Raw genomic sequence first — 27,354 nt, 5'->3', positions numbered from 1 at the left:
TCTAGTCATACTGCCCTATCTCCAAAACTTAAATACAGCACCTCTACCCCAAACCACTCCAACCGCTCACCTTTCCCACTTCAACAATGAGTCTCATGAGATAAGCCTGCACCTGGGGTGCTGAAGCCATGGTCTGCTCCTGGTCTTTACCCTTAGTCAGGCATCCTCCATCCTGTGTGGCCCCTCCCATATCTCCCTGTGACAGTGTCACATTCTTGGCATTATGCTTCAAGTGCTCATCGCACAGCTTTCGTCTTCTATTCCACAGAGAAAGGAGAGGCCAGGCAGAAGCCTGCCCGGTCCATCCTTCATGTCCAAGCCCACATAACATGCTTTGGGACCATGGCCACTGTGCCTCCTCCTAAGCACACTCAGGCGAACTTCCACTCCCACCCGCCTAGACACCACACCACATGCCTGAACAGCCCCATTTTTCTCCTCCATGACCTGTGTCCACTAGAATGGGCCATCCCCAAAGCAGTTCTCAGATCTGGCATGGTCTGTCCTTCCCAGGCCCTCTTCTTCCTGGCATGCTTTGCTTCCTCACTGGTCTTGCTGCTCAGTCTTTTCTTCCTACCCTCTCAGGATCCCCCAGGACAGTGACCTGTTTGGGCATGTCTCCACAGCCATGGTGCTAGCACACAGAAGTAGGAGGCTGCAGTAACACAAGACTCCATTCCACCAATGGAGAATTGCTCTAACGGTACCAGCTGTATCCCAGAAGCAGGGGGCTGCAGTAACACAAGACTCTATTCCACCAATGGAGAATCGCTCTGATGGTATCAGCTGTATGTGCCAGGGAGTGGCCAATTTGGGGCACCACCACCTAACAGAGTCACTTTCCTAAAATGGAGATCTCAAAGCTTTCTACATCTCCACTCTGGGGAAAAGCCCAGACTACCTGATCCAGCATAGACACCTTGGCCTTCTCCTTCTTCTTGGCCTCCCTGAGGGGATTGGGGGGCTGCTGCCCCTAATACCCAGGCCTCATCCCCTGGTAGGCCTGTATGAGCCCTGTGGAGGGTACCCTCTGAGGCACCTCCCTGACCCTGAGATACCAGCCCCTCTTTGGATGGCTAGCCATTTCTACCCAGGGGACCTGAGGGGCCACCTGCAACCCTGTGGCTGCCTCTTCCCTACCAGCCTACACACTCCCTGAGGATGAGGACCCACCAATTAAGCCCCTGTGATGCCTGGGGCCTAGCAGGGTATGTAACTTAGAGCAGGTGCTGAGCAAACATTCACTCCTGGCTTTCATTTGTGCTTGCATGGTTCTGATTTCTAATTTGGTTTCCAAGTAAAGATGGATGAAGACACAGGCTCTCTGAGTGAATAGAATTCTGAGAGTATGAGGGGAGTCTGTGCTTTTCCACAGGAGTACCCTGACTAGGATGGATGCTCTGTGATGTGCTCAGCAGACTGAAGTGGAGGCTGAGGCCCCAGAAATGTGAAGGACCTCCAGTGTAGAGCTGCCAGGTGGGGCTGACTCTGCAGCATGTAGCATTTCACTGATAGCTCCCACCCTTGGCAGCCTGACCCTTGGTCGGCCTTGATACACTCTTTGTGAAATCCTCAGGGTCCTGTGCATCAGAGACTCACTGAACAAGTCCTCCCCTCTGAGAAGTCCCCATTTCAAATCAAGCATTTTTTTCTTTCTTTTTTCATCGGAAGGGCCACAAAGTGCAAACAGAATAAAATTGTCTGTCCTCAAAACCATGTGCAAACCTGAACTTTCCCCAGCGACAGGAACAAGCCTTGGCACCCACTAACCTGTCTTTATTGACAGAATCGCCTGCAGGTCTGGCACTGGCAGCCACCACAGGCTCTGTGCAAGGCTTCGAGGCGCCGAAGGAGTTAGGGGTACTGGAGTCCAGTGGCAGTAGCTGTGGACTGCTATGAGAAGAGAGCATGGTGCCCGCCAGGGAGCCCGAGAGGGGGATGCTGTTAAAGAATGCCGTGGAGAAGTCCCTGTCATCAAGTAAGAACAAAAGTCAGCCTTGAAAGTCAGGTGCCACATCCAGTACTTTATACATTCAAATAACTTTTTTCTAGGTCCAAAGGCAGTAGGTTTTCATGACAGAAAATCCGCAAAGTTACAGAAAAGCAAAAAGAAAATTAAAGCCACTTAATATACTATATATTTAATTGAATCTAGGATTTACAGGTTCTATATGTACTATTAAGGAAGAAAACAATGCTACTAATTGTCAGATGCCATTGATTGTACAACACACCCAAATCTCAGAGGTGTTAAACTGTGCAAACACGTCTTAGGAGGAATGAAATGCAGCAATACAGAAAGGGCCTCCCTTTCATGAAGGGCCATGGGGCATGCCATTAGGTGGGTGTGCCGTAATATACCTAACCCAGCCTCTACTGAGGGACCACAAGACTGTCTCCAGCTTTTTCTATAACAGATGCTGCTACACCAGGACACAAGGTATTGCAGTGTCAAAACTGAGGATTCTGGGACAGCCAGGTCTGACTCCTCTGCCATTTGCAAGCTTGTGACTTGCTCCAACTACTCTTGTGCCTCCAGTCATGTCTGCAAAATACAAAGTGTCAGGACTCTCCTCATGGGGTTGCTGTCAGGACTAAAGTAGTTGGTGTAGGACACTCTTAGAACACACATTAGCTGCTCAAAGAATTATGAAATTCTAATAATTGTCATTACACCTAAGATTCACATAATACATGGGATAAATTCTTAGAAGTGGAATTGTAGCAGCAAATGAAACGTTCACTGATGATTTGGAATAAATATTTCTAAAGTGCCCTCCTCAGAGGTTTAAATTATAAGCCATGTATGAGAGCACCTATTTCTCCACATAGGTGCTTAGTAACACTTTTATCAAATTTCCTGACACTTAACAATCTGACAGAAGAAAAATGGTATCTTACTTTGATATGAGTGATGTTGACATTTTTTCTTTTTTTTTTTTTTTTGAGATGGAGTCTCACTCGTCACCCAGGCTAGAATGCAGTGGTGCGATCTCGGCTCACTGCACGCTCCGCCTCAAGGGTTCATGCCATTCTCCTGCATCAGCCTCCCAAGTAGCCTGCCACTATGCCTGGCTAATTTTTTGTATTTTTAGTAAAGACGGGGGTTCACCGTGTTAGCCAGGATGGTCTCGATCTCCTGACCTTGTGATCCGTCCGTCTTGGCCTCCCAAAGTGCTGGGATTACAGGAATGAGCCACCATGCCCAGCCGACATTTTTTCAAAATAGAAATACTTGATTTCCGGCCAGATGCAGTGGCTCATGCCTGTGATCCCAGCAGTTTGGCAGGCCGAGGCGGGTGGATTACTTGAGGTCAAGAATTCGAGACCAGCCTGGCCAACATGGTGAAATCCCCCGTCTCCACTAAAAATACAAAAATTAGCCAGGCATGGTGGTGGGCACCTGTAATCCCAGATACTTGGGAGGCTGAGGCAGGAGAATCTCTTGAATCTGGGAGGCAGAGGCTGCAGTGAGTTGAGATCACACCACTGCACTCCAGCCTGGGCAAGAGTGAGACTTCACCTCAATTTAAAAAAAAAAAAGAAAGAAATACTTGACTTCCTTCTTTTTGTGAACTGCATGTTCATATGCTTTGTCTACTGTTTTGTTATTCGTCTTTATTACTGATCTGTAAAAACCATTTACATATTAAAAAACATTCCTTATATGGTAGGAAATATTTTCCCTGGGATGTTGTGCTTCAACTATTTATGGCCTTTTTTATTGTATTTTTTATTTTTTGTGATGGAGTCTTGCTCTGTCACCAGGCTGGAGTGCAGTGGCACAATCTTGGCTCACTGCAACCTCTGCCTCCCAGGTTCAAGCAATTCTCCTGCCTTAGCCTCCCAAGTAGCTGGGACTACAGGGGCGCGCCACCACACCCAGCTAGTTTTTGTATTTTTTAGTAGAGATGGGGTTTCACCATGTTGGCCAGGATGGTCTCCATCTCTCGACCTCGTATCTGCCTGCCTCGGCCTCCCAAAGTGCTGGGATTACAGGTGTGAGCCACCACGCCCAGCCAGTCTATCTTTTAAAGGCACTAAAATTTTTAAATTTTTGTGTACTCTAAATTGTCACTTACAGAAAATAATTTTTTGACCTCTGAGATTATAAAAAATATTCTTCCGGGGAATCTTCTAAAATTTTAAACAAAAATATTTTAAACAACAAAAAATTAAACGAACTCTAAGCTGTTTAGAATGTATGTAATAAATTGTGAGGTTGGGACCCAACATTGTTTCTAGCGGTGGGGGGGCATGTAGTCCTGTCTTCCATTTACCGAATTAGCTAATGTTTTATCACTGATGTGAAAAGGTACCTTTAAAATTCCCATAAATACTTGGGCCTATTTCCTGATATTCTATCATATTGCACTGCACTATGTATTGATGTGTCAGTATGTCACTGTTTTGAGTATGACAGCCTTTAAGTTTTAATTTCTGGTGGGGCTAGTCTTCCCTGATTAATCTTCTTTTTCAGAAATATTTCAGCCATTTCTATTTATTTTTCCACATAACTTTATTTATTTATTTATTTGATACAAAGTCTCACTCTGTCACCCAGGCTGGAGTGTAGTGGCACGATCTTGGCTCACTGCAACCTCCCAGGTTCAAGCAATTCTCCTGCCTTAGCCTCTGAGTAGCTGGGACTACAGGCGCGCCACCACTCCCAGCTAATTTTCATATTTTTAGTAGAGATGGGGTTTCACCATGTTGGCCAGGCTGGTCTCAAGCTCCTGACCTCAGGCCTGCCTTGGCCTCCCAAAGTGCTGGGATTACAGGTGTCAGCCACTGTGTCCAGCCGAGTTTTCCACATAACTTTATAGTTACCTTGTCTGATTCCAAAAATTCCTATGGTTATTTATACTGGTTAAATTTATAGGCTACAGGAGAGCTGACATCTTTATGATGCCATCCTAGCTAATCAATGGTATGAATTTCTAGTTATTTCTTTGAGTTTTCTTTGAAGCCTCTCCATAGGGTTTTAAATTTTTCTTCATTAAGGTCTACATCTCTGGTTGCATCCTAGTTATTTTATTTGTGAATGTGACTTATTTCTTTATGCACTCTGAGGGTAGTTGGTGCTACCTGACTTCATGTTGATTGTATCCAGCCACCTAACTATCTTCTTTCATTGCCTATGGCAGCTTTTCCAGTTGATTCTCTTATAAACCATATCATCCTTAAATAATTATCCTTTCCAATTTGTTCTTTCCTTTGACTAACTACATGGGCTAGGACCTATAGAACAATGTTAAGTTATAGTTGCAAGAGTAGGCATTTGTTTAGTTTTTGAACTTAATTTGAAATAAGATAATTTATCGAGTTAAGGAAGCATCCACCTACTCCCATTTAACTGAGTTTTAAAAACTACGTTGAATTTTACCAAAATGCCTCTTAAGCATCAATGAAAGAGATCATATAATTTTTTTTCTTTTGATCTACTGATACGCAGAATTAAATAGTTACCTAAAATTTGAACCTCCTTACTTTCCCGAAACAAACCTCACTTGGTCATGGTATATTAGCCTTTAACAAGCAGTAAGGTTCTGTTTGTTACTATTTCACTTAGATTTTGCATTGACGTTCAGAAATGAGAGTGATCTTGAATTTATTATGTTTTATCCTTGTAAGATTTTGATATAAATATTATGTTCATTTCAAAATAAAAATTTGCACATTTCTTCTCCATGCACTAGAATATTTAAAATGGTGTTAACGGTTACCTGAGTTACCTGTTCCTGAAAAGTTCCTGAAGTTTCCCTGTGAAGCCATCTTAGTCTGGTGGCTTTGGTGGGGTTAACTTTGTCCTCTATTTCTTCCACAATAATTTTTCACTTTTAGTAATTTTATTTTCTTCAAAAACCATCCATTTTCTGTGCAAATTTGTTTGCACAGAGTTCAGCAAAGAAGTCTCTCATCTTTTTGATTTGTCTGCTATTATTTCTCACTTATACCTACTTTGCATATTTATGCTTTTTCTTTTCTTTCTTAATTAGCTAAGCTAATAAGGACCTATTCTGTTGCTACTTATTTGTTAGAACGTGGGAATCAGGAGAGCAAAAAGCTTTTAATACCAAAGGAATCAGGTCCTGGTGCCAGAAATATGCATTATATGTCAGAAAGTCGGCCCCAGACCAGACCTACACCTTCTCACCAGGTAAGGCCTGGAAGGATCCACAGAACAAAGTGCCACCATCAACACCACCACCTCCCCATCCCACAGGCCCAGTGTGCTCAGAGCTCAACCACACACTGGGTCTCACTTGGTCCTAGTAAAAGGTAGGTAGGGGCATTATCACCTATAGGGTCACAATAGGAAAAAGACTTAGTCAAAAGAAAATGAGTGCTCTGGGGGGAGTCAGCAGACCTGGTTCTGGCTCTACTCGCGGGGACCTCAGAGCCTGCACATCTAACATGAGGAGACTGGATCTGTACACTGTACAAGAGAAGGTTTCTTCAGACACCAAGGAAGATGTGGAATAGCTTGTGGATGGACAACTGCAAAACGCAGAGGCCTAAAGTGTGTGGTCTCCATGAAGGGCTTACAAATGCCCTGAGCGGATAGGCGGAATGAGAATAAACCCAGAGTGAACTGCCTTGACAGTGGGGGTCTATTTCTTTTACATAGAGCCTTATCATTTTTCTTTCTTTCTTTTTTGAATCAACACACATCATTTTGGGAAGAATAACCAATTCAAAAACAATCCTCACTATATACACTGGGACAACAGCAAGTGGTGAATGAGTCTCTTCCCCATCTCTGTCCCCAACAGGAAAATGTGTTTCAGAGCCCTACCCTCTGCCCAGTAGTTCCACTTCTAGAAGTTATCCTGAGAGAATCACAGGTGAGCTCAAAGACTCATTTATAATCATGAGAAACTGGACACAATACAAGTCCACAGTGAACTGGCTAAGCAAATCCTAGGACGGGAACCTGGATAATCAGACAGTAAACGCCTCAGAGGACTAGTTATTAAAATGGATGAATGGGCAAGAAACAGTAATGAGTGGGGTAAAAAAGACTGGAAATACAGATATCAAAATGTTAACAGTGACTGTATCTGATTAGGGATAATGTTTTTGTCTTCTTTGGGCTTTTACTATTTTCTAAATTTAACCATGTGTAAATATACCTTTCATAATAATAAAAATAACTTTATGAAAGAAAAAAAAGAAAAAAAAAATCAGCCTGACTGACTGCCTTCCCTGTGCGTCCTCTGGTGCCCTGGCAACAATGAAGTGCAGCAGATGTGCTGGCTGCCTTAGCACTACCACCCACCACATGATTCAGGTGCGCACAAGGGCTCCAGGAGGAGTGTGGGCTTTGAGACTGCGGGAAGCTGAGCTCGACTTCCTTGCTTCCACATTCTACCAGTCACGTTGTGAAGGGCCTATGAAGACCCTCACCATGAAAGTGTTAACCACTGAAAGAAGACAGGAAGATCTCACCAGATAAGATCATGAAAGGGGAATGAACCAGTACCCAGTGTCCAACTGTGCTATGCAGAGAGGCGTGATTCTTCTCCGACCATCTGCCGTCCGAGTCTCAACTTGTTTCTTCAGAAGATTCTGGCAAAGCGGAGTTACATAAATGAATGCAAAAGTTTCTGCCAACTATTTCCAAATATTAAAAAGTAAAGTCTATTTTTTTTCCTGATGATAAGAACACTGAACATAAGATCTACCCGCTTAGCAAAGTTTTAAGTATGCAATTGTGAACTGTAGGTACTAGGCTGTAGGGGAGATCTCTAGGACTTATTCATCTTCTATAACTTAAACCTTATACCCTTTGGCTAATAACTCCCATTTTCCTCTGACCCCAGTATTCACCATTCTATTCTTTGCCTCTGTAAGTTTGACTATTTTAGATTCCTCACATAAGAGGTATCATGCAGGCCAGGCGTGGTGGCTCATGCCTGTAATCCCAGCACTTTGTGGAGGCCAAGGTGGGCGGATCATGAGGTCAGGAGATTGAGACCATCCTGGCCAACATGGTGAAACCCCATCTCTACTAAAAATACAAAAATTAGCTGGGCGTGGTGGTGTGTGCCTGTAATCCCAGCTACTCGGGAGGCTGAGGCAGGAGAATCGTTTGAACCAGGGAGCCGGAGGTTGCAGTGAGCCAACATTGCACCACTGTACTCCAGCCTGGTGACAGCGACACTCCATCTCAAAAAAAAAAAAAAAAAGAGGTATCATGCAGTATTTGTCTTTCTGTGTCTGGCTTATCATTAATTTGTACACATTAAGTATGTATAACTTTTTATATGTCAATTATACCTCAACACAGTAGGTTTAAAAATAATAAGGCTTCTAAGGAAATGTACTCTAAATTCTCCTTCTAAGCCCTTCTGGTACAACTAAACAAGACACCTAAGCGAAGAACAAGCAGTGGGTGCGTGCCACACTAGCCGCCCCACACAACAGCCATGGAAAGGGCTAAAGGACTGAGCCCTGCACACATGAACCACATGTCTGTCACTGAGCTAGGGATTTTCTTCCCTTCTTTTTTTTTTTTGAGACAGAATCTCACTCAGTTGCCCAGGCTGGAGTGCAGTGGTACAGTCTCGGCATACTGCAACCTCCACCTCCTGGGTTTAAGCAAGTCTCCTGTTCAGCCTCCCATGTAGCTGGGATTACAGGCATGCACCACCACACCCGGCTAATTTTTGTATTTTTTTTTTAAGTACAGACAGGGTTTCATCATGTTGGACAGGCTGGTCTGGAACTCCTGACCTCAAGCGATCTGCCCGCCTCAGCCTCCCAAAGTGCTGGCATTACAGGCGTGAGCTGCCGTGCCTGGCCTGAGGTAGGGATTTTCAAACTGACTTTCAAAACAGAACCCTTCCTTCCACAGAAAGCTCGTAACTAGGGGTTTCCTCTCATTCTTTATATCTGAATTGCCTGGAGGAGGTTTGTCAGCCTACATAGGCTCCTGGAGATGGTTTCAACTCCCCAAGCAATAACATTCCCTACCCTTTTCCTGCCCCATTTCCAACCCCTTCTCATCAAACATGGCTTCCAGATGAAGAAGGGGAACCCACAGAAGTCTCCTAAGGGCAGAGACTGAAATCCACTGTTGTTAGCATCTAGGATTTCCTAGAAAGGCCAGCAGGATAAAGTTTGTAAGTTCTTACAAGAGATGACCTCCTCTGGACTCCTGGGGATAAGGTCTTTGATAAAGGGGATCCAGGCCCCATGCAGCAGTGGGCAAGGGGCCAACAGGCCCGAGGCTGGCTAACCCATGGATTCCATGCCAAACTAAACAAATCCCTTCCTTCCCACCACTGGTATCTGCCCTTCACCCTGTCCCTGGGCATATGTCCATGTCTTTAGTGCCATCAGGCAGGGCTCTCACCTTCCTGATATCTTCAAGACTCTCCCCATTGACGACACCTGCGACTGAGGTGGCTGAGCCCATCTCCCTGGTCGCGGCACTCTTCTGGTCCAGCTGCTGTTGCTGCTGCCTCCGCTGGTACTTGAGCATCTCAGGGTTCTCAATGACGGCTGTGGAGAGCTGGGCCTCGGTCATGATGGCCAGGCTCTTACCATAGGTGGACTGGTGAATGCGGCTCTGGGGAAGCAAGAGAGGCAAAACATGCCAGAGTGAGCATCAGTGTGGCCAGTGCTGCCCACCAGTAGGCAAACCACAGCAGGGCTCTCCTGGCTCTGAGTGGAGAAGGGACTCAAGGCCAACTCCCCCTCGCCTCCCACCCTATTCTGTCTGTCCCTCATTCGACAGCTCTGTTGATGTCTCATGCTCTCCCTCGATGTTTATGGCCTCCCTTGTATCTGTAGCTGGGATGACAGTAAATGAGACAGCCAACAAGACAACACTGCCCCACAGTCTGGTGCAGAACAAATAACAATCCACAGTGCTTCAATGGAAAGGAAGATACTCAAGGTGCTAACTTGAGGCTCTTAAGGACCCAAATGCATTTGGGAATCAGATCCTAGAACAAGAGTCTACTTTCACAGCTCATTTGCAGCCATCAGCCCTGTGGTTGGAAGTCCCCATTGGCCTGCTTACAGTGTCTCTAAGAGTATGGGAAGGCCTGGCACAGCAGAGATAGGGAGCCTCCTTTACTCCCACCCCTCCTAGTATGTCATCATACTCCCTTCCTCCTAGGCCCTCGTAGTCTTGTCCCCTAACAAGCTAGATAGGAGCCTCATGAGAGCAGAGATGGTATCCCCAGTACACTGTAATAACTGCTGTACATGAAAGTGCATGAGCAACAGACTTCCATGGGATGTGCAAATGTCCAACGTGGGATTCTGCCCAAGAACAGGGACTGTGGTTAACAGGATATCTGCTTTACACCAGAGTATGGGTTGAGAGGCAGCATTCCAAGAGAGGTGCCTTGGGACTCGCTCCTGCAGGGCTTGGATGTGGCCAGGAACCTCCTTCTCTTGCCATCTTGGCTCCTGCCCTTCTCTCCTGAGTCTATCCCCTGGAATCTCGAGGCAGAATTCAGGGTTTGGCCAGGGTTTCCCTGGTGTTCCTCCAACATGGAGTCCTAGCCTGTGACTTGGGAAATGGTAAGCAGATGGGTTATTAGGCTCCCAGAGTGACTCCAAGGGAGTGCACAGTGATCCCCAGGTACCTGATGACAGTGACAAGATTAGAGGAGGACCTGAGGCCACTGAGATACTCATTCCTTCATGGAAAAATGATGGGGTGGCAGGACCTATTCTAAGTGCAGTCACTAAGGCAGACCTCTCCCCCAAAGGGGTTCACATTTTAGTGGGGAGGTCACACTGTAGGTTAAGAGGAAGCTTCCACCAGCAAATAAGGTCATACGAGAGAGCTGCCAGCCTACTCTGGGCTTTCAAAGAGCTCCCTTCAGACACATACACACATCCTACCAAGCAGGGGCAGGTTTCTAAGTCTATGGTAGCTGAAGCAGGGTTTTTCTCAAAGCCTGGAAGAAGGACACAGAGACCCCATCACCCTGGCAGAGCACAGAGGGGAGGTGGCCTGGCCCAGAGGCAGCAGGCCTGGTTCCCTCTTCTGACCTAAGGGTCACACACTGTCTGGGCAAAGAGCCATGCTATTTTCTGAGGCTTAGTTTCCATATCCACGAAATGTATGAGCCCTGTCTTGAAGGGTTTTGTGCAATTTAAATGAAATCATATATGCAAAACACATTCCCAGAGCCTGGCAGACAATACGTTCTAAAAAATGACCAATATTACTACCATGAAGGGGAAAATGACATGAGCAGGGGCCCCTGAGGAGTCACTTCAGCTCTTTCCCAGAGCAAAAACCTCCCAGTGGATGGCCTATTATCAGCTCAAGAAGAAATGCCTAAAATAGTTCTACTCTTAACTCCAGGACTTATTTCTGAAATGGGAACTCGTTTTTTAATTGATCTATTTTGTAAAGAAGGATTACAAGATATAAAAGACAAATATCCCATTACATGTTAAGAAATGACGTGTCTGTGAATCCCACAAGAAGAGGGTGTAGTCAAAGGGGTCTCTCAGAGCTATTGTGGCTATGGTCACAGAGCACCCAGCAGCACAAGGGCCATCAGCCTACCTTCTCCTCCTCGCTCAGGGGATCGCCAAGCTCATCCTGGGAGAAGTCGAGGAATGCCACAGAGCCATCCATAGAGCACACCAAGATGCCCAGCCCATTCAGAGTCCTGAAAGACATGGCCATCAGCAGCCCGGTAGCAAGAGCCCCAGGCAGACACATGTGCCATAGTAGCTGGCCTGTGAGGATGGTGGGCAGTGTTCTAGGGAGATGCTGGAAACTCCTGGTTCCCTTCTGTGGCCTGAGGGTGGGGGGGCGGGGGGCGACAATTGTGTCCCAAAGGACCCTGGTGTTCTTTAGTTCTAAGCAGGTGTACAAAGTATCCCTTACCATATATTCTATAAGAATTTTCAATTTTACTTATCTTACTTTTGAAACTATTAAAATAAAAAAAAAACTTGACAAAGTATACATATAAATCAGGTCACTGAGAAGCAGAAAGTGTGCTTCTGACTCTGGTTCATGCAACGACGGAGTAAAGTAGAACCCACTAGGATCACGTCATTCTCCTCATCTTAGACAAATCCTGAAACGGCATTTTCCAGTAGCAAATCTTGCACAGGCAGGACATTCTCACAGCAGCAGGTACACTGCTGCCAGTTTCCAAAACATGTGCAAACAGCACTCTTGGTCTGGGCCACTATGACACCTGGGGAGGGGTCGCTGGCCACCTGACCCTAGTCACATCCAGGAGGCCTCATGTTCCAGTGTGTGGCTTCTCCTTTCTTAACCTATTCCAGTAAGTAGAATCCACCTTACCAGGAAATATCCATGATGGATTTGTCAAACAGTTCATGGATGACCACCAGCGGCCGTTTTAGACATGTGAGCTGGAAGGAAAGACACAGCCAAGGTTAACGAAATTACTAAAATTCCCTTCTGTATTCAGCTCAGTTAACATAACCAACCTAGAAGCTTTGGTCAGAGCGGCTGCTGATATTTAAGGCATCTTCAACTCTATTCAAACTACAGCTGCAGAGATCCCAAACTGTGGGTACCGAAGCCTGCCAAAAATGTGCATGCTACCTAGAGTGGACCCTGCCTCCAGGGCTTGCTGTGGTCTGACAGAGGAAATAGTTTTATACACAGACAACTAGCAATGGAGAAGGCAGAGTGGGAGTGGGTTTCTGAAGGACTATGGTCGGAGCAGAGGGACAGCCCCAGAGTGGACCTCTGAGAGAGTCTATGGAGCAGGAGACAGGATAGCAAAGCCTAGACAGGGGATGAAGCACCCGGAGAGAGAACACAACACATTTTCCCTGGGTCCAAGGGACTCTGGATAAGGTAGAATGAGCCTTATCCAAGGCTCATTCTACACTATGTGCAGGTAGTACAGAAATACATACCTGGGCCCTTAATCTAGGCCCAGTTACTGACTATTAATACTTTGATGAATTATTTTCTTCTATTTTGTGCAAATATTTATTTTATTCTTCAAAGAAAGAATTATTTTATTCAAATTTATTTTATTCTTCATGGTTGTGTCTGCTTTTTCATTTAACACACAATAAGTATGTCATTAAATATCTTGTAAAAGTCTCTTTTGGATGACTGTGTAGCATGCACTGTGTGCATATTCTCTACTGAGTCACTCAATTGCTGGTATACATGCTGACTCCACATTCCCACAGCTATGGTAGGCTCTTCCTCTTGTGCACAAGTGCCTGGCTACCCTGCGGGCTAGCCCTGAGCTGCAAAGAAACACACTTCCTCACAGGATGGTGGGCTCCCACAGGTGCTGCTGTAGCTTCTGGGAGGCTGTGGGGCTGAGCGTCCCAATGCAGCCTGAGACTGCTGTGTGGGGAAGGAGAAGCTGTGTCTACCCTAGTGCTGGATAGGGGGCTGAAGTCTGAACTATCTGGAACCCACATTAAGAATCTTGCCTCCACCTTAATTCCACTTCTAGAAAAAGCTGCCTTGTCCCTCCTCCCATAAATGTGCCTACAGACCCCTCAGAAATCTGCAGGCTGTGTGACTGCCTGACCTGAGCATTCTAAGAAATATGGGCATCACAGTCAGTGATGTTTTGGTTGCAGCACCACAAACAGGGCCTCTGGCTGGGAGGAAACAGGGAAGGTCCCCTGAACGGCTCTCTGTGGTACTGTGGTTCAGGTTCCAGAATGGGTGTTAAGTGAATACTGGGCCTAAAAAAAGAAAAAAAATCACAACGCACACAGTAATAGATTTCTCTACAACAAACTAATAAATGCAGCCAGAGGATAACCTTCAAACCCAGAACACTCAAACTTGCTCTGCTTATAGGGACACTTTTTACAAAACGAAAAAAAAAAAATTTAATGTGTATGCACTTTGCTTTATCAAACTTTAAATATATTGGCACCGTGATGCTCAGCAGCAAGACTGCTCCCTGCACTGCATGTAGAGGTGTCTCTCACCACACAGTCAGGTCACAGCATACCAGTCCCTGGCAGTGAGAAACTTAACCCTTCAAGAGCTCTCACTTAGAAATGGCCACAGTTCTTACTCTTGGGTTCTCACTCGCCAACTACCATTGAACATATCTGCTGAGAACCTACTCTGTGGAGGGCACTGAGTTAGGAAGGTGAGAGGAACAATGAAACTGAAGACACATCGGGCTGGGTGTGGTGGCTCACACCTGTAAGCCCAGCACTTTGGGAGGCCGAGGCAGGTGGATCACCTGAGGTCAGGAGTTTGTGACCAGCCTGAACAACATGGTGAAACCCCATCTTTACTAAAATTACAAAAAAATTAACCGGGTGTGGTGGCCTGTAATCCCAGCTATTCAGGAGGCTGAGGCAGGAGAATCGCTTGAACTGGGAGGCGGAGGCTGCAGTGAGCCAAGAAGCCAAGATCGCACCACTGCACTCCAGCCTGCTGGGCAACAGAGGGAGACTCCGTCTCAAAAAAAAAAAAGAAGCTGAAGACATCGCCTCCTCTCAGGGGATGCAGTGAGTGAGGAGCACCAGGCTCATAACCTTACCCACCACAGCATCACCCAGGAGTGAAATGGACTAACAAGTGGAGGCGTCAGCTTTCTGTGTGTCTTTTTCTGTTGACGTAAGCACTTATCTGTCTTGGGTATATGCCTAGGAGTGGAAGTGCTCCAGGTCATATGCCTAGCTGTGGTAGAAACTGCCAAACAGTTTTCCCAAGTGCTCATGCCAGCGTAAACACCTGTCAGCAACACCTGTATCAGTTCCAGCTTATCATGTCCTTGCTGACACCTGGTACTATCTTTTTTTTTTTTCTTTAATTTTAGCATTCTACTCATAGGTATGTACTCACAAATAAATGAAAACATATGTCCACATAAAGACTTATACAAGAATGTTCATATCAGCTTTAGTCATAATAGCTCAGAACTGGAACAACCTTAATGTTCATCAACAGGAGACTGTATAAACAAATTGTGGTGTATTCATACAGTGGAATGCTACACCGAAATTATAAGGAATAAAAAAATATTGTTAAGTGCAGCAACATACACGAATCTCAAAAACACTGTGCCAAGCAAAAGAAATGAAGACACAAAGAAGCAAGCACCACACAATTGCATTTATATGAAGTTCAAGAGCAGGCAAAACTCATCAGTATAACAGGCCATTAGAGTGGTTGCTTTGGTGGTGAGGAAGGTCTTGACTGGGGAGGGACAAAGGGACAAAAAGGAGTGCTCTAGGGAGTGATGACGCTGGTGTGTAAACATGTATGACAACTCACCAAGCTGTACCTTTCAGGTGAATACACTTTAAAGATTTTTCTTTTTTTCTTTTTTTTTTTTTGAGACGGAGTCTCGCTCTATCGCCCAGGCTGGAGTGCAGTGGCGTGGTCTCGGCTCACTGCAAGCTCCACCTCCCGGGTTCAGGCCATTCTCCTGCCTCAGCCTCCTGAGTAGCTGGGACTACAGGCGCCTGCCACCAAACCTGGCTAATTTTTTGTATTTTCACCATGTTAGCCAGGATGGTCTCGATCTCCTGACCTCGCGATCCGCCTTCCTCGGCCTCCCAAAGTACTGGGATTACAGGTGTCAGCCACCGTGCCCGGCCATATAAAGATTTTGGGAAGCAAGCCCAAGATGCTGCTCATGGCATTGACCACTGAGGGTGCTGCCCAAGCCTGGACATAAGACCTGGTCTAGCTGGGGGTCAAGGTGGCCTCTCCTGGCTGGGCACAGACCCAGTCTTCAGCACTTCCTTCTGGGAGAGCAGGAGAGCCTGTGAGCTTCCAAGGAGGGGCTGACCCCGGTGCAGAGTAGAAGTACACTCTGAGCATCACCCAAAGCAGGTCGCTCTTTCCTCCACTCGCTACTTTGCCAACCTACACCTCCTGTCCTGCAACAAAAGCTCAGGATAGCAAGCTCACCCAGACAGAAAGCGAGCGGTCCTTGCTGCCAACAGCGCAGCAGCAGTATGGGCAGCTGGGCTTGGCAGAACTCCCATTCTTCTGCTTCTTTTTGAAGATTTTTGGGTTGAATTTCTAAAGCCAAATAACAAATGTTAAAAATAATTAATCAAGCATGAGGCATGTCCCCTGTGCCCAAGTCCCAACCTGCTGAAAGGAGTCTCCCACAGACATTCTCTGAGTCCAGGCACTGAGCATGCATTTCATCTTCCTGACCACCTATGAGGCATCTGGCTGATGATGGAAAGGAGGCTTAGGGAGGTCAGAAAGTATGTGCGGAGGCACCAAATGATTAAGCTGGGAAATGCAGATTTGAAACTAGCACTACCAAACTCTCCATTTCTGAAGCATGCCAAGTAGAGGGGATGGGTAGCTATTGAAACTAGCCTTCTCAATTCCCTCTGGCCTGGCAGGGCCAGCCCTAGGACCTGCAGAAAAGCTGAGCCTGCAAGGGGGCTTCAGAAACAAAGACCTTCTCACTCCCTATCTCCTAAGGGAGGCCAAGGGGATGGGCAGGAGGGGTGTGAACCTCTGAATTCCTGAATTTCTTCTTGCCTCACTGCATTTATTGTTCAGTCATAACCGTCTAGCAGAGATCTGCTTAGTCAGAGAGTCATTTGTGATCTCCCTGGGCCAGTGGCCACGGCAATATCACACAAAGGTGCCTAGTTGGCTGCTTAGTCCAGGGAGCTACCCCCAGAGTAACTTGTCTTTGTTTTTGGAAAGGATGAAAGCACTCACTGAGCTCCCAGCCACCTTCCTGGATTTAAAGCCGGGTGGGCGCTCTGGGAATCCCCAACCTAGGACAACTGAGGGCAGAGGAAGGAGGGTTCCTAAAAGTCTGATGTCAGGTAGCCTAGAGATGTTTTAATTCCAGAGGGTAGGCAGGAATGGTCGGGGTGCACAGAGACTGGAGAATATGGAACTCAGAGGCACGTCCCTGGGCTTACTGTTTCCAACACCAATGAGGCTGCAGGGCCTTGGGAGCTCTGTGAGCCATAGGCAGGTGGCGTGATCTCCCAGAGCCACTAATGAAGTGGTTGTGAGGACTGCATGGGAGAATCATGTAGAGCACTAATCATGAAGCAGTGATTTCCAAAGACTTTAGCAACAAAGCTCTGGTTCAAACAAAACCCTACATGGGGCCGGGCGCGGTGGCTCAAGCCTGTAATCCCAGCACTTTGGGAGGCCGAGACGGGCGGATCACGAGGTCAGGAGATCGAGACCATCCTGGCTAACATGGTGAAACCCCGTCTCTACTAAAAAATACAAAAAGCTAGCCGGGCGAGAGGTGGCGGGCGCCTGTAGTCCCAGCTACTCGGGAGGCTGAGGCAGGAGAATGGCGTAAACCTGGGAGGCGGAGCTTGCAGTGAGCTGAGATCCGGCCACTGCACTCCAGCCCGGGAGACAGAGCGAGACTCCGTCTCAAAAAAAAAAAAAAACCCTACATGGACTCCAAAACCAAAAAATTCAATATGTAATATTTTATTTACACAAAATTTGTGTTTTAAGGTACAATATATAGATACTTATTATCTTTTTTTTTTTGAGATGCAGTCTTGCTCTACTGCCAGGCTGGAGTGCAGTGGCACAATCTCGGCTCACTGCAACTTCCACCTCCCGGGTTCAAGTGATTCTCTTGCCTCGGCCTCCTCAGTAGCTAGGATTACAGGCGCATGACACCATGCCCGGCTAATTTTTGTATTTTTAGTAGAGATGGGGTTTCACCATGCTGCTCAGGCTGGTCTCGAACTCCTGACCTCGTGATCTGCCCATCTCAGCCTCCCCAAAGTGCTGGGATTACAGGCGTGAGCCACCGCATCCGGCAGATACTTATTATCTATTCAAACACAGGCAAAAATGAGTCCATTTTCTTCAGGGTCTTGGATGATCCTTAAGTTTATATCAACTTTAGCCCACCAATCTGTTTATTTTATTGGCTGCCCAGTGTTGAGAAAATCCTGGTTCTCACAGATTATTTGCAACTACTTAACGGCTTACTTTGGGCTCTCTCAGGACACTATTTAATTAAAGTCATGGAGAAGCATAAGACGAGTGGCCAGACAACTCTCACGCCTAAGGACTGACAGCAGCTTCCAACTCAGTGATCTATGGCATGGCCTTGCACCTGTGGTTGATGCTGCCAGGTGTGGGGACAAGTGCAGTGCTTGGTGGGTGCACCAGAATCCTACCTGTAATCACTGGAGCCAGGTGAGGGGGGCACTCTGCTTGGGCACCCCTAAGCATACCTGAGTGTGTAAAAGGCTGATGTGGAGCTACAATGTTCCTAACCCAAGACTGATTTTGGTGATGTTTACCATGTAAAGTTTGCCAACAAATCAACCAAGTACATACTCTACTTTGTAAAATTAGCTTTTAAATATTTAAGTGTAACTATTCAAAATAAACCAAGAATTAATATTTGCTGAATCTTGGAGCCCATCTTCCTTCAGTTCCCTGGGCACTCACCACAACAGTCACAGCTTTCCGGTGCCCGACAAAGTCCATGTTGGTCTTCCATCCCTCCCGTTCGATGATCTGGGCAGTGGGGCCTGAGTTGTTCATGGCATGGGCAGACACTAGGTAATGCCCATCAGGTGACCAGCTGAGCCGCAACACATGGGTCGTTCCTCCACACTGAAAGAAGCATCTGCACTTGAAAGGAGCTCATGGTCACCATTGTGACCAAAACTCTGGCCTCAATGATAAAGTTAAACTTCAATTTATAAATGTGTGATGGTGGAGCATGCACCCCAAGCTTCTGGCAACACTGACAGTTTCTGTGTCTCCAGATGGCCCAACCAAAAAGGGCTCTGTGAAATGAATTTGGAAACTGCAGCATCCTATACTCCCCCAGAGGAGCTGAACAAAGAAATACAGTACAGAAGTGTAGGCCCTGAGGAGATTTGCAGGAAGGCTACCTGTTTGAACCATAGCCTCTGTGTGGGCCAAATCTCTCTGGCCACTGACCCAATTCTTCTGTGTAGCACCTGTTAACCCACAGCATGGCATCTGCACAGCATCCTCAAGATATACTCTGGTGGGGAAAAAGCCCTTTTTAACCCAGGAACCTGGCAGAAGCCTGTGTCTGTAATGTAGCTGATGACCGTGAGGCACCACCTACTCTCTTGAGCCTGTTGCCTCACCCAAAGGGTGGTAAAGACACCTGCAAGGGAGAAGAGGTTTGTAATGTCCTTATAAACTGTAAAAGGAACAGTAGAAAGGCACTGTTCCCCCAACCTGGACTGGGGACTGAGGCAGAACATCCCTTTACATTATTCCTCCTGCAAAATAAGATGACATGGGTCCAGAGCCAGCTCCCTGAAGCTCAAGGTGGGCCCAGGGCAGTTCTAAAGACTTAAGGGTTAAGATCATGATCTCACAGCTCTAGAGCAGGACAGGACAAACCAGGGCCTGAGTGTAGTGAAATCACCCACTTCAGCTCCCAGCCTAGGCCATAGATCCACCCCCTACCCGGAAGGATGGGCCCACCCAGTGGAGGCTGAAGAGTACTACCAGCTCCTGCTGGTACTTACAACACTCCTAAAGCCATCCCTAGGAGTCCACCTCATGGGACCCCAATGCCTGGCAGTCAGAGCCCTGAGGAACTCCAGAAGGAGCAAAAGCTCCTCAGGGCAAAACTAAGTAAGGTAAAAACCAGTAGTCATATACCTAGCCCAGGAGCTGGTGTTGTGCGGGGAGAAGTGAACATACGATTATCACCTTACTTTTGCAGTCATCCTGACCAGTGGGCAAATGCCTGCTCTTCCTGCAAACCTTCACTCATGTGTCCCTCGCTCTGTGAAGTCTTCCCTGATGCACTCACCTCTCCTGGGTTGTTTCTGCACTCTGGACCACTCCATCATTATGCAACTAATGGGAATGCCTGTCTTTCCTAAGCAACTTTAAGCTTTAAGAGGAGAGACTCCATCTCAATCCACTTATATCTTCCTGTGCCCAGTTACTGCTTTCTATACAGTAGACACTTAATAAATGTGTAATGAACAATGGTGATCTTAAGCTTTCATTCCATTTGAAATCAGAACTCAAATAAAGGAAGAGTAAAATACTAGAGAAGCTACTGCAGTCTGATTTCCAAATGTGCAAACTGTACTGCTAACTCCAGCCAGGAAAAAAGGCCCCTGAACTGCAGGGTGCATATCAACAAGCACAGGGGATGGCACAAGAGTCTCCTCCATCCTGCCCTGGCCCCCAGCAAGCTGCTCTGCGGGAGGCTCAGAGGAAATTCCACACTATAAGCAGCAGTTTTATCCATGTCTGTGGGAGTGAGCTGGGTGACAGAATGATGTGGAGACATCTCTAAGGTTCACTTCAACTTTAAACCTATAAATCTGGGCCGGGTGCAGGGGCTCATGCCTGTAATCCCAGCACTCTGGGAAGCTGAGACAGGTAGATCACCTGAGGTCAGGAGTTCGAGACCAGCCTGGCCAACATGGCGAAACTCCGTCTCTATTAAAAATACAAAAATTAGCTGGGTGTGGTGGTGGGTGCCTGTAATACCAGCTAATCAGGAGGCTGAGGCAGGAGAATTGCTTGAACTTGGGAGGCGGAGGTTGCAGTGAGCCAAGATCATGCCATTGCACTCTAGCCTGGACAACAAGAACGAAACTCCGTCACCAAAACAAAACAAACAAAAAACAACAAAACTATAAATCTCTTTCATTTCAAAGATGGAAATTAAACAGCATCTCAGAAATGAAGGATTTTGTATTATCTGACTCTTAGGGCCAGAGTCCCACCCCAGAGAGCCTTGGTGAATCCGTTCAGGCCCCCAGACTCGGTGCATTCCCTAGGTGGCCTGGCCCACGGCCAGCTCCCTCTCTGCACACAGAAGTCAGGAAGGGGCTGGAGCAGTTGCTGGAGCTCAGCTCTCTGAGCTGTCACCACTTACCTCATCAAAAGGCTTGGTGATGCTGGTCTCCAACTGCCAGTCCAGCGTCCTCCACACCTTTAGGCTGCGGTCATCAGCTTGAGAGGCTATGTATTTACCAACAGGGTCCCATGTCAACCCTTTGACCAAGCCAGAATGACCTCTCAGAGTAGCTAGAATTTCTGTGAAGAAAAAAGGAATGTGGAGAGATGTCATTTGGGGAAAATGTGACCTCAATCCATGGGCCATGGGATGGATATGCAAGAGAGGAGACTCAGCAGTCTGCCCTGGCCAGCCCCCACACCAGGCAGAAGCAGAAGGGCCTCCTTATTTGATCTCCATCAAGGCAAAAGCCAATTAAAGAAATGACTGCATCAAGGAGGCAGGCACCAAGGGGCCAGTTCTGATCCAGGTCTTATCTGTATCTAGCGGCCCTGCCTGTGGCTGCCCTTCCTGGGCTGTGACACCAGCACTTCCGACGTTAGCCTCCCTGGTAGCTCCCTGATAAGGAGGAGGCCTACCAGCTCAAAGGGCCACACAGTGGCTCAGTCTTTTGTAAGTTATGGCTAAAGACAAAGGTGTGTACGATGGTACCCCATATAGATCTGTAATCCAAATGCTACTCCAGTCTCTAAAGTTGCCCTCTCCATAGCCAGATTGAGTGTTTCCATACATGCTGGTGGCTTTCAAAGAGTTAAAATGACCTGGATCCATGAGGAAAGCATACTTCAAACACAGAGCTGAAATATGAGAAGAATTTTACTAGTTATAACTGTGCCAGGTTATGCCATCTGTTGTGACTTTAGAAAAATCAATCTTTTGCAAAACTGGGTTTGTGTTAGCCCATATCTACTCAAGGGTTTCACAGAGGAGATGGTGGCTGAGCTGAGCCCAGAGCCCAGTGGTGGGGGTGCACATAGCAGGTTTGGGAGCACCAGGGTCCCCAACAACAGCTGCCCATCCACTACCCTCATGATCTGTGGCATGCCATGCTAGCACTCAGCTACTATTTTTCTTAAGCATTAATCTCTTTTTAAAGCTTAAGCAAATGTTACTGATAAAGAAAAACTGACAAGACACATAAATCCTAGGCCACTGTCACACATCTGTTGCCACCAAGACTACGGAGACAGCCCAACCGTTGCTCCAGAAACTGACAAGAAGTACTGCTTGCTGTTAACCAGTCAGAGGAGGCCCCAGACCTGGGAACTTTACAGCATTCCAGATGACGACAGTGTTATCCACGCTGCACGAGGCTAGCCAGGCGTCATGGGGAGACCATGCTACATCCATCACATCTGAAAGAAGACAGAGGGTTCTGGTGAGATCTTTTACCCGGCAATGCCCTTGTCTATTAGCTTGGCCAGTGCCCCTGGGACCTGGGACCTCATAACAACTCTGGTATTTTTTAACCAACCTGAAAAAACTCCCCCCAAAATTTTTCAATTGGTCATAAATTTAAAGCATCTAACCGACCCCAGTGCCTCACTCCTTTTACAGATGAAGCAACTGAGGGTATGGTTCACAGCTTGGGCACCGTATGGCACCACACCCATGCATGAGAGCCTGCTACTTCGTGGGTCTGTGGCCTGGAGCATGCTTCTCAGCCCTGCTGACTAGATTTGCCAATCATAACAGGGCCTTCCTCCAAAAGCCTTCTGAGCATGAGACACGGTGGGTAAAGCACATGGCAGAATGCCTGGCACAGTCAGAACTCCAGGGCTGCTGACAACCGAACACAAGTCATCTTGAGGCCCTTGTCTGGTTCATGGACTGGGTCTCATCTCCCAGACCCCGATTCGCTACGGAGCCTCCAAACAGAATTAATCACATTCACTTCTTTGTGACTCCATTTTATCATTTGTCAAGTGCAGATCAAAAAACAAAATCTAGACCAGGCGCAGTGGCTCACACCTGTAATCTCAGTATTTTGGGAGGCTGAGGTGGGCAGATCACTTGACCCCAGAAGTACAGTACCAGCCTAGGCAACACGGCAAAACTGCATCTCTACAAAAAATTGGCTGGGCATGGTAGCACATGCCTGTATCCCCAGCTACACAGGAGGTTGAGGTGGGAGGATCACTTGAGCCCAGGGAGGTCAAGGCTGCAGTGAGTCATGATTGTGCCACTGCACTCCAGGCTGGGCAACAGAGTAAGACCCTGTCTCAAAAAACAAAAAAACCAATGAAACAAAAAACCCCAAAACCTATCTTCATAGGGTCACTGTAAGGATTAAATGTGATAAACTGCTGCAACACCATGCCAGGCACACACCAAGGCATCGATGAGGGTCCGCTGTGACGATGGTGCCAACCTTGCCTATCCTGCCATCAGGGGTGAAGGGCGCAGTCTTAGTTATTTCTCTAACCTCAGCGCCTGGTGCAGTGCTAGGTATACAGAAGAATGATTGGTGAGTTGAAGAAACAAACATAGCAGCAAGGTAACAGCTATCAAGTGCTTTCTTTGTACAAGAGGTTTAAGCAAAAATATTCCAAATATCTACTGTATCTTTTCTAGCTTAAAAAAAATCTAGTGACAGTTTAACAGGTTTTTTTTCACATTGTCTCACATGCTGTGGTTCACATTTTGTATTCTCAGTTTGTATTCTAAATGCCTATGTGATCTTCACAGCTTCTTTCCTTTTTTGCCCTGCATTCTATGTGGTTGAGAGCATTCACTACTATTAATTGACCTAATTTAACACTGAAGGTTAACTGGATTTCAGTGTTTTGGGCCCGTGTGTACGTGTCACTCTCCACACTCTGGATTATATCTCTGGGACGCATACCCCAGAGTGCAAATCATGGACAGAATATCTGAGCATCTTCACAGGTCTGGATTCTCATAAAACTGTAGACTGCTTTTCCAAGATCCCTGTGGTTTTATATTTCTACATGCAGACTGTTTGCTTCAAAACTCCCTTAATTAGCATTGAGGATGATGACTTTTTCCCCTTCCGACTTATTTATTAAGTACATTTTTATATTTTAAATTTTGAATTAGATTATTAGTGAAAGCATTTGTCTCTTACCTAATGTCTTTTTGGACTGATTTGCTGATTTATTGTGGCTATTTACTGGGAAGTGTTTTGGGCAGTGGGTCTAACAACATAAACACAGTGCCTACAAAAATGAAGAAAACAACAACTTTCTCTAGGAACTGAGAGTCTTGGAGGGGCAGACATGCAAACACCAGGACAGCAGGGGAGTGCCCACATCCTAGAACAGAGAATATGTGGTCAGGTGGGAGCCCAGAAAGGAGAAGGGATTTTCTTAGCAATCTCCACAGACACATATAATGCAGCTATTAACTGCAAATTTCACCTCTTTACCTTTTCATACTGTAGGAGTTTTATGGAGTAAAATCTGTTATTCTCCTTTGTGATTTCTTCTATTGCCTTGTTAACCTTGAAAAATATTCTCTCTGCTAAAGGTCTGGTAAATATTCAATTCTATTTTTTCCTTGTGTAGTTATTTAGAATGTTTCTCTCTTTAATATCTGGATTTATTTTGGTATGTGCTGTATTCGGTGAGGATCGAAATTAATTTCTCCTCACTAACTGTTTAATAGTTACTACGCCCCATATGAGGAAGAACCCATTTTGATAAGCGATGCCTCCTTTCACATCACACCAACTTCTTAGGTACACTGTAGCCTCCTTCAGTGTTGTGAGTTTACCCTCAAACCCATGATGTTTCTATCACTGGAACTTTGAATGTTTTTATCCATAACATTCTTATCCTTCCAGATATCCTTTACAATCACTGCTGAGTAAATCCACACACGACATAATTTTCTCCTAAACTCCCAGTTTGGAGTTTCTGTCTTCAGACTGTATAGCACCTCCTTTTTGTTGTGCATCTACACACACAGGAGACCCTCCCCTCACTTGTGGATTTACATTTCTGGCCACTGTTCTCACCATCATTCTTGGTGACTCCAGGAGGATGATTCTTCTAACACCCCAGGCTCTTGGTTCCTTAAATTCCTCCTTTCCTTCTGATGACCTTGGTTTCTACTACTTTCACCCCATGGTCATGTCTAGAGGCCTTCCATGACAAATCACTGCAATCGGTCTCAATTCCAACCTTCCCACAGGCCAGCCATCAACCCCGTGCTCCTAGCTCACCCTCAGCTCCAACAGCACTTTCACACCACCAGGAACTCCAATCTACTGATGCTGCTATCCTCTCACCACCTGCCACCCACCTGGTACTTACCTCGCTCCTCCAGCTGACAGCCCACCACCACTCCCCCTTTTCTTCTCCTCCATCTTCCCACACGCCTGACAAAGCTCAGCTCCTCCCCTAGTGTTTTTTGAGTATCCTCCAATGACACCTCTGGCTCAATGACACCACATGAATATTGCACTTGCCTAGGCCCCCAGCAGCCTCCATGCTGTCAAGCCTAGCAGTCCATCCTTGGTCTTCACTTTGCCCCTCAGCAATAAGCTGTATGCTGCCCGTTCCCCTCTCCTTCAAACACTCTCTTCGCTGCCTCTTTTGTTACTGTTGTTGAGACAGGGTCTCACTATGACCCCCAGGCTGCTGAGCTACTGGCCTCAAGTGATCCTCATGCCTCGGCTTCCTAAAGTGCTGGGATTACAGGCATGAACCACCATGCTTGGCTTCTTTTCACTGTCTTAACTGGCCTCTCCTAGCTTCTTTTGCCGGTTTCAGCACTCCAATCCCTAGGCTCATCCTTGGACTCTGCTCATACCCAGAACCTCATATTTCCAAGATTCATATTTCCAAATGTCTACACAGTATGTCCCCTTACACTGGCAAACTTACCATGTCCAAAACCAAACTCCAAAACACTTCCCTTAACAAACATTTCTGTCCCACCTGCAGACTTCCTGCTTCAGGTTACATTCACTGCATCCTTTCCTCTGTCTGGACCACAGTCTGGGAAGCCATCCTGACTCCTCTGCTTATCTCATATCCCATATTCAATGCACCAGGAAATCCGCCTCTGACCACTTCTCACCACCTCTGTGTTATGACCCAAGTCCAAACCACCACTGTCGCTCCCTAGTTTTTCGGAGCGGCTCCTTTACTGGTCTTCCCAGTGCAGCCCTGAACCCCACAGGGTAGAATCCACACTGTTGCCAAAGTTCTCAACTCCTCTGCCCAGATCCCTGCTGAGTCTTCCTATTCTTGCTCAGAGAAGAGCCTTCACCATGGTCTCAAAGGCACACTCCCTCTCGCACCCTCCTCCACAGCCCAGCTCCCAGGGGTTCACTGGGCACACTAAGCACATGTCTATGCTCCAGGGCCTTCGCATTGGCTGTCCCCTCATCGTCCGCCAGTGTTCCTTCAAGTGTCATCTCCTCACTGAGCCCCCAGCACTCATCTTCCAGCTCCTTACAGGACTCTGACCTCTCTAATCTTCCAATCTCCTATACTACTCACTCGTCAAGTCTCTTTTACAAGAACAAAACTCCTTGAGAGAAGAACAGGGCCTGGAACATGGCAGACACTCAATAAATGTTTGGTATATGGACAAGTAAATATTAATTTGGGGAAAAATGTATTTCATTTAGCCTTTGAATTTATGAAGCCATTTTCTATCTCTCAATGTTTATATCTTAAAATGTTTGTGATTTAAGTCATAGAAATCTAACTCATTTCTTGGTAAGATTACTTGTTCCTGGATATTTATAACTTTTGATTCCACTATGTATAATTCTCTTTTTATCATGAGTTATTCTAATTGGCTATTAGTAGCAAAAGATAAATAATTTAAAATTGTTCTGAGGCCAATATAAAGACTCATTAGTTCTAAGTATTTTTCAGTGCTTTATTTGTTCCAAGACCTTTATTATCCTATGGTTTTTCTTAATATGAAATAATGTCATCTTCATTTCCTTTTTGTCTTATTTTCCAGTTTCTGTTTAACTGTGTTGCAGAAATTCCAGAGCAAGAAATTATATGACAACACCCATCATTGTCTTTTCTTCATATAAACCACAACCAGGCTTAACTGTGAACTGTAATATTTGCCACGGGTTTGAAAAAGACTAAGGACTCTACCATGTTAAGGAAACAGCTTTAGCCCAGGTGTGATGGCTTGCGTCTGTAATCCCAGCACTTTGGAAGGTGCAGGTGGGAGGATCTCTTGAGCCCAAAAGCTTAAGACCAGCCTGGGCAACATAGTAAAACCCCATCTCTACAAAAAATAAAAAAAATTAGCCAGATATGGTGATGCATATCTGTAGTCCTAGCTACTCGGGAGGCTGAGGCAAGAGGATCACCCGAGCGCAGGAGTTCAAGGCTGCAGTGAGCCGTAATTGCACCACTGCATTCTGCCTGGGTGACATAGTGAGACACAGTCTCAAAAACAAAAAAAGAAAAGAAATATCTTTCAGTAGGCATTTTTAAGAAAGCATTTTTAACAGGAACTGATATTGAATTGTCTAATGTTCCTTTTAAAATACCTAAGATGAGGCCGGGCGCGGTGGCTCAAGCCTGTAATCCCAGCACTTTGGGAGGCCGAGACGGGCGGATCACGAGGTCAGGAGATCGAGACCATCCTGGCT

The 27,354-nt window shown here is 46.3% G+C and overlaps 1 protein-coding gene across 1 annotated transcript in view; it reads right to left on the bottom strand.

Moving 5' to 3' along the window:
* Positions 1-27,354, bottom strand: part of LOC105523728 (protein HIRA) — a 102,402-nt gene that overhangs the window by 46,289 nt on the left and 28,759 nt on the right. Inside the window, exons 6-14 of the mRNA XM_011958685.1 lie at positions 22,016-22,111; positions 20,835-20,995; positions 18,392-18,559; positions 15,884-15,997; positions 12,302-12,372; positions 11,546-11,651; positions 9,362-9,577; positions 7,487-7,572; positions 1,771-1,968 (exon numbers count right to left, since the gene is read on the bottom strand). Coding sequence (XP_011814075.1) covers positions 1,771-1,968; positions 7,487-7,572; positions 9,362-9,577; positions 11,546-11,651; positions 12,302-12,372; positions 15,884-15,997; positions 18,392-18,559; positions 20,835-20,995; positions 22,016-22,111 — 1,216 coding nt within the window. The remainder of the gene's footprint in view (positions 1-1,770; positions 1,969-7,486; positions 7,573-9,361; positions 9,578-11,545; positions 11,652-12,301; positions 12,373-15,883; positions 15,998-18,391; positions 18,560-20,834; positions 20,996-22,015; positions 22,112-27,354) is intronic.

This window comes from Colobus angolensis, unplaced genomic scaffold (assembly GCF_000951035.1).
Source record: "Colobus angolensis palliatus isolate OR3802 unplaced genomic scaffold, Cang.pa_1.0 Scaffold471, whole genome shotgun sequence".
NCBI lineage: Eukaryota > Metazoa > Chordata > Mammalia > Primates > Cercopithecidae > Colobus > Colobus angolensis.
Note: the sequence above shows the minus strand (reverse complement) of the source record. Positions and strands in the feature narration are given on the sequence as shown.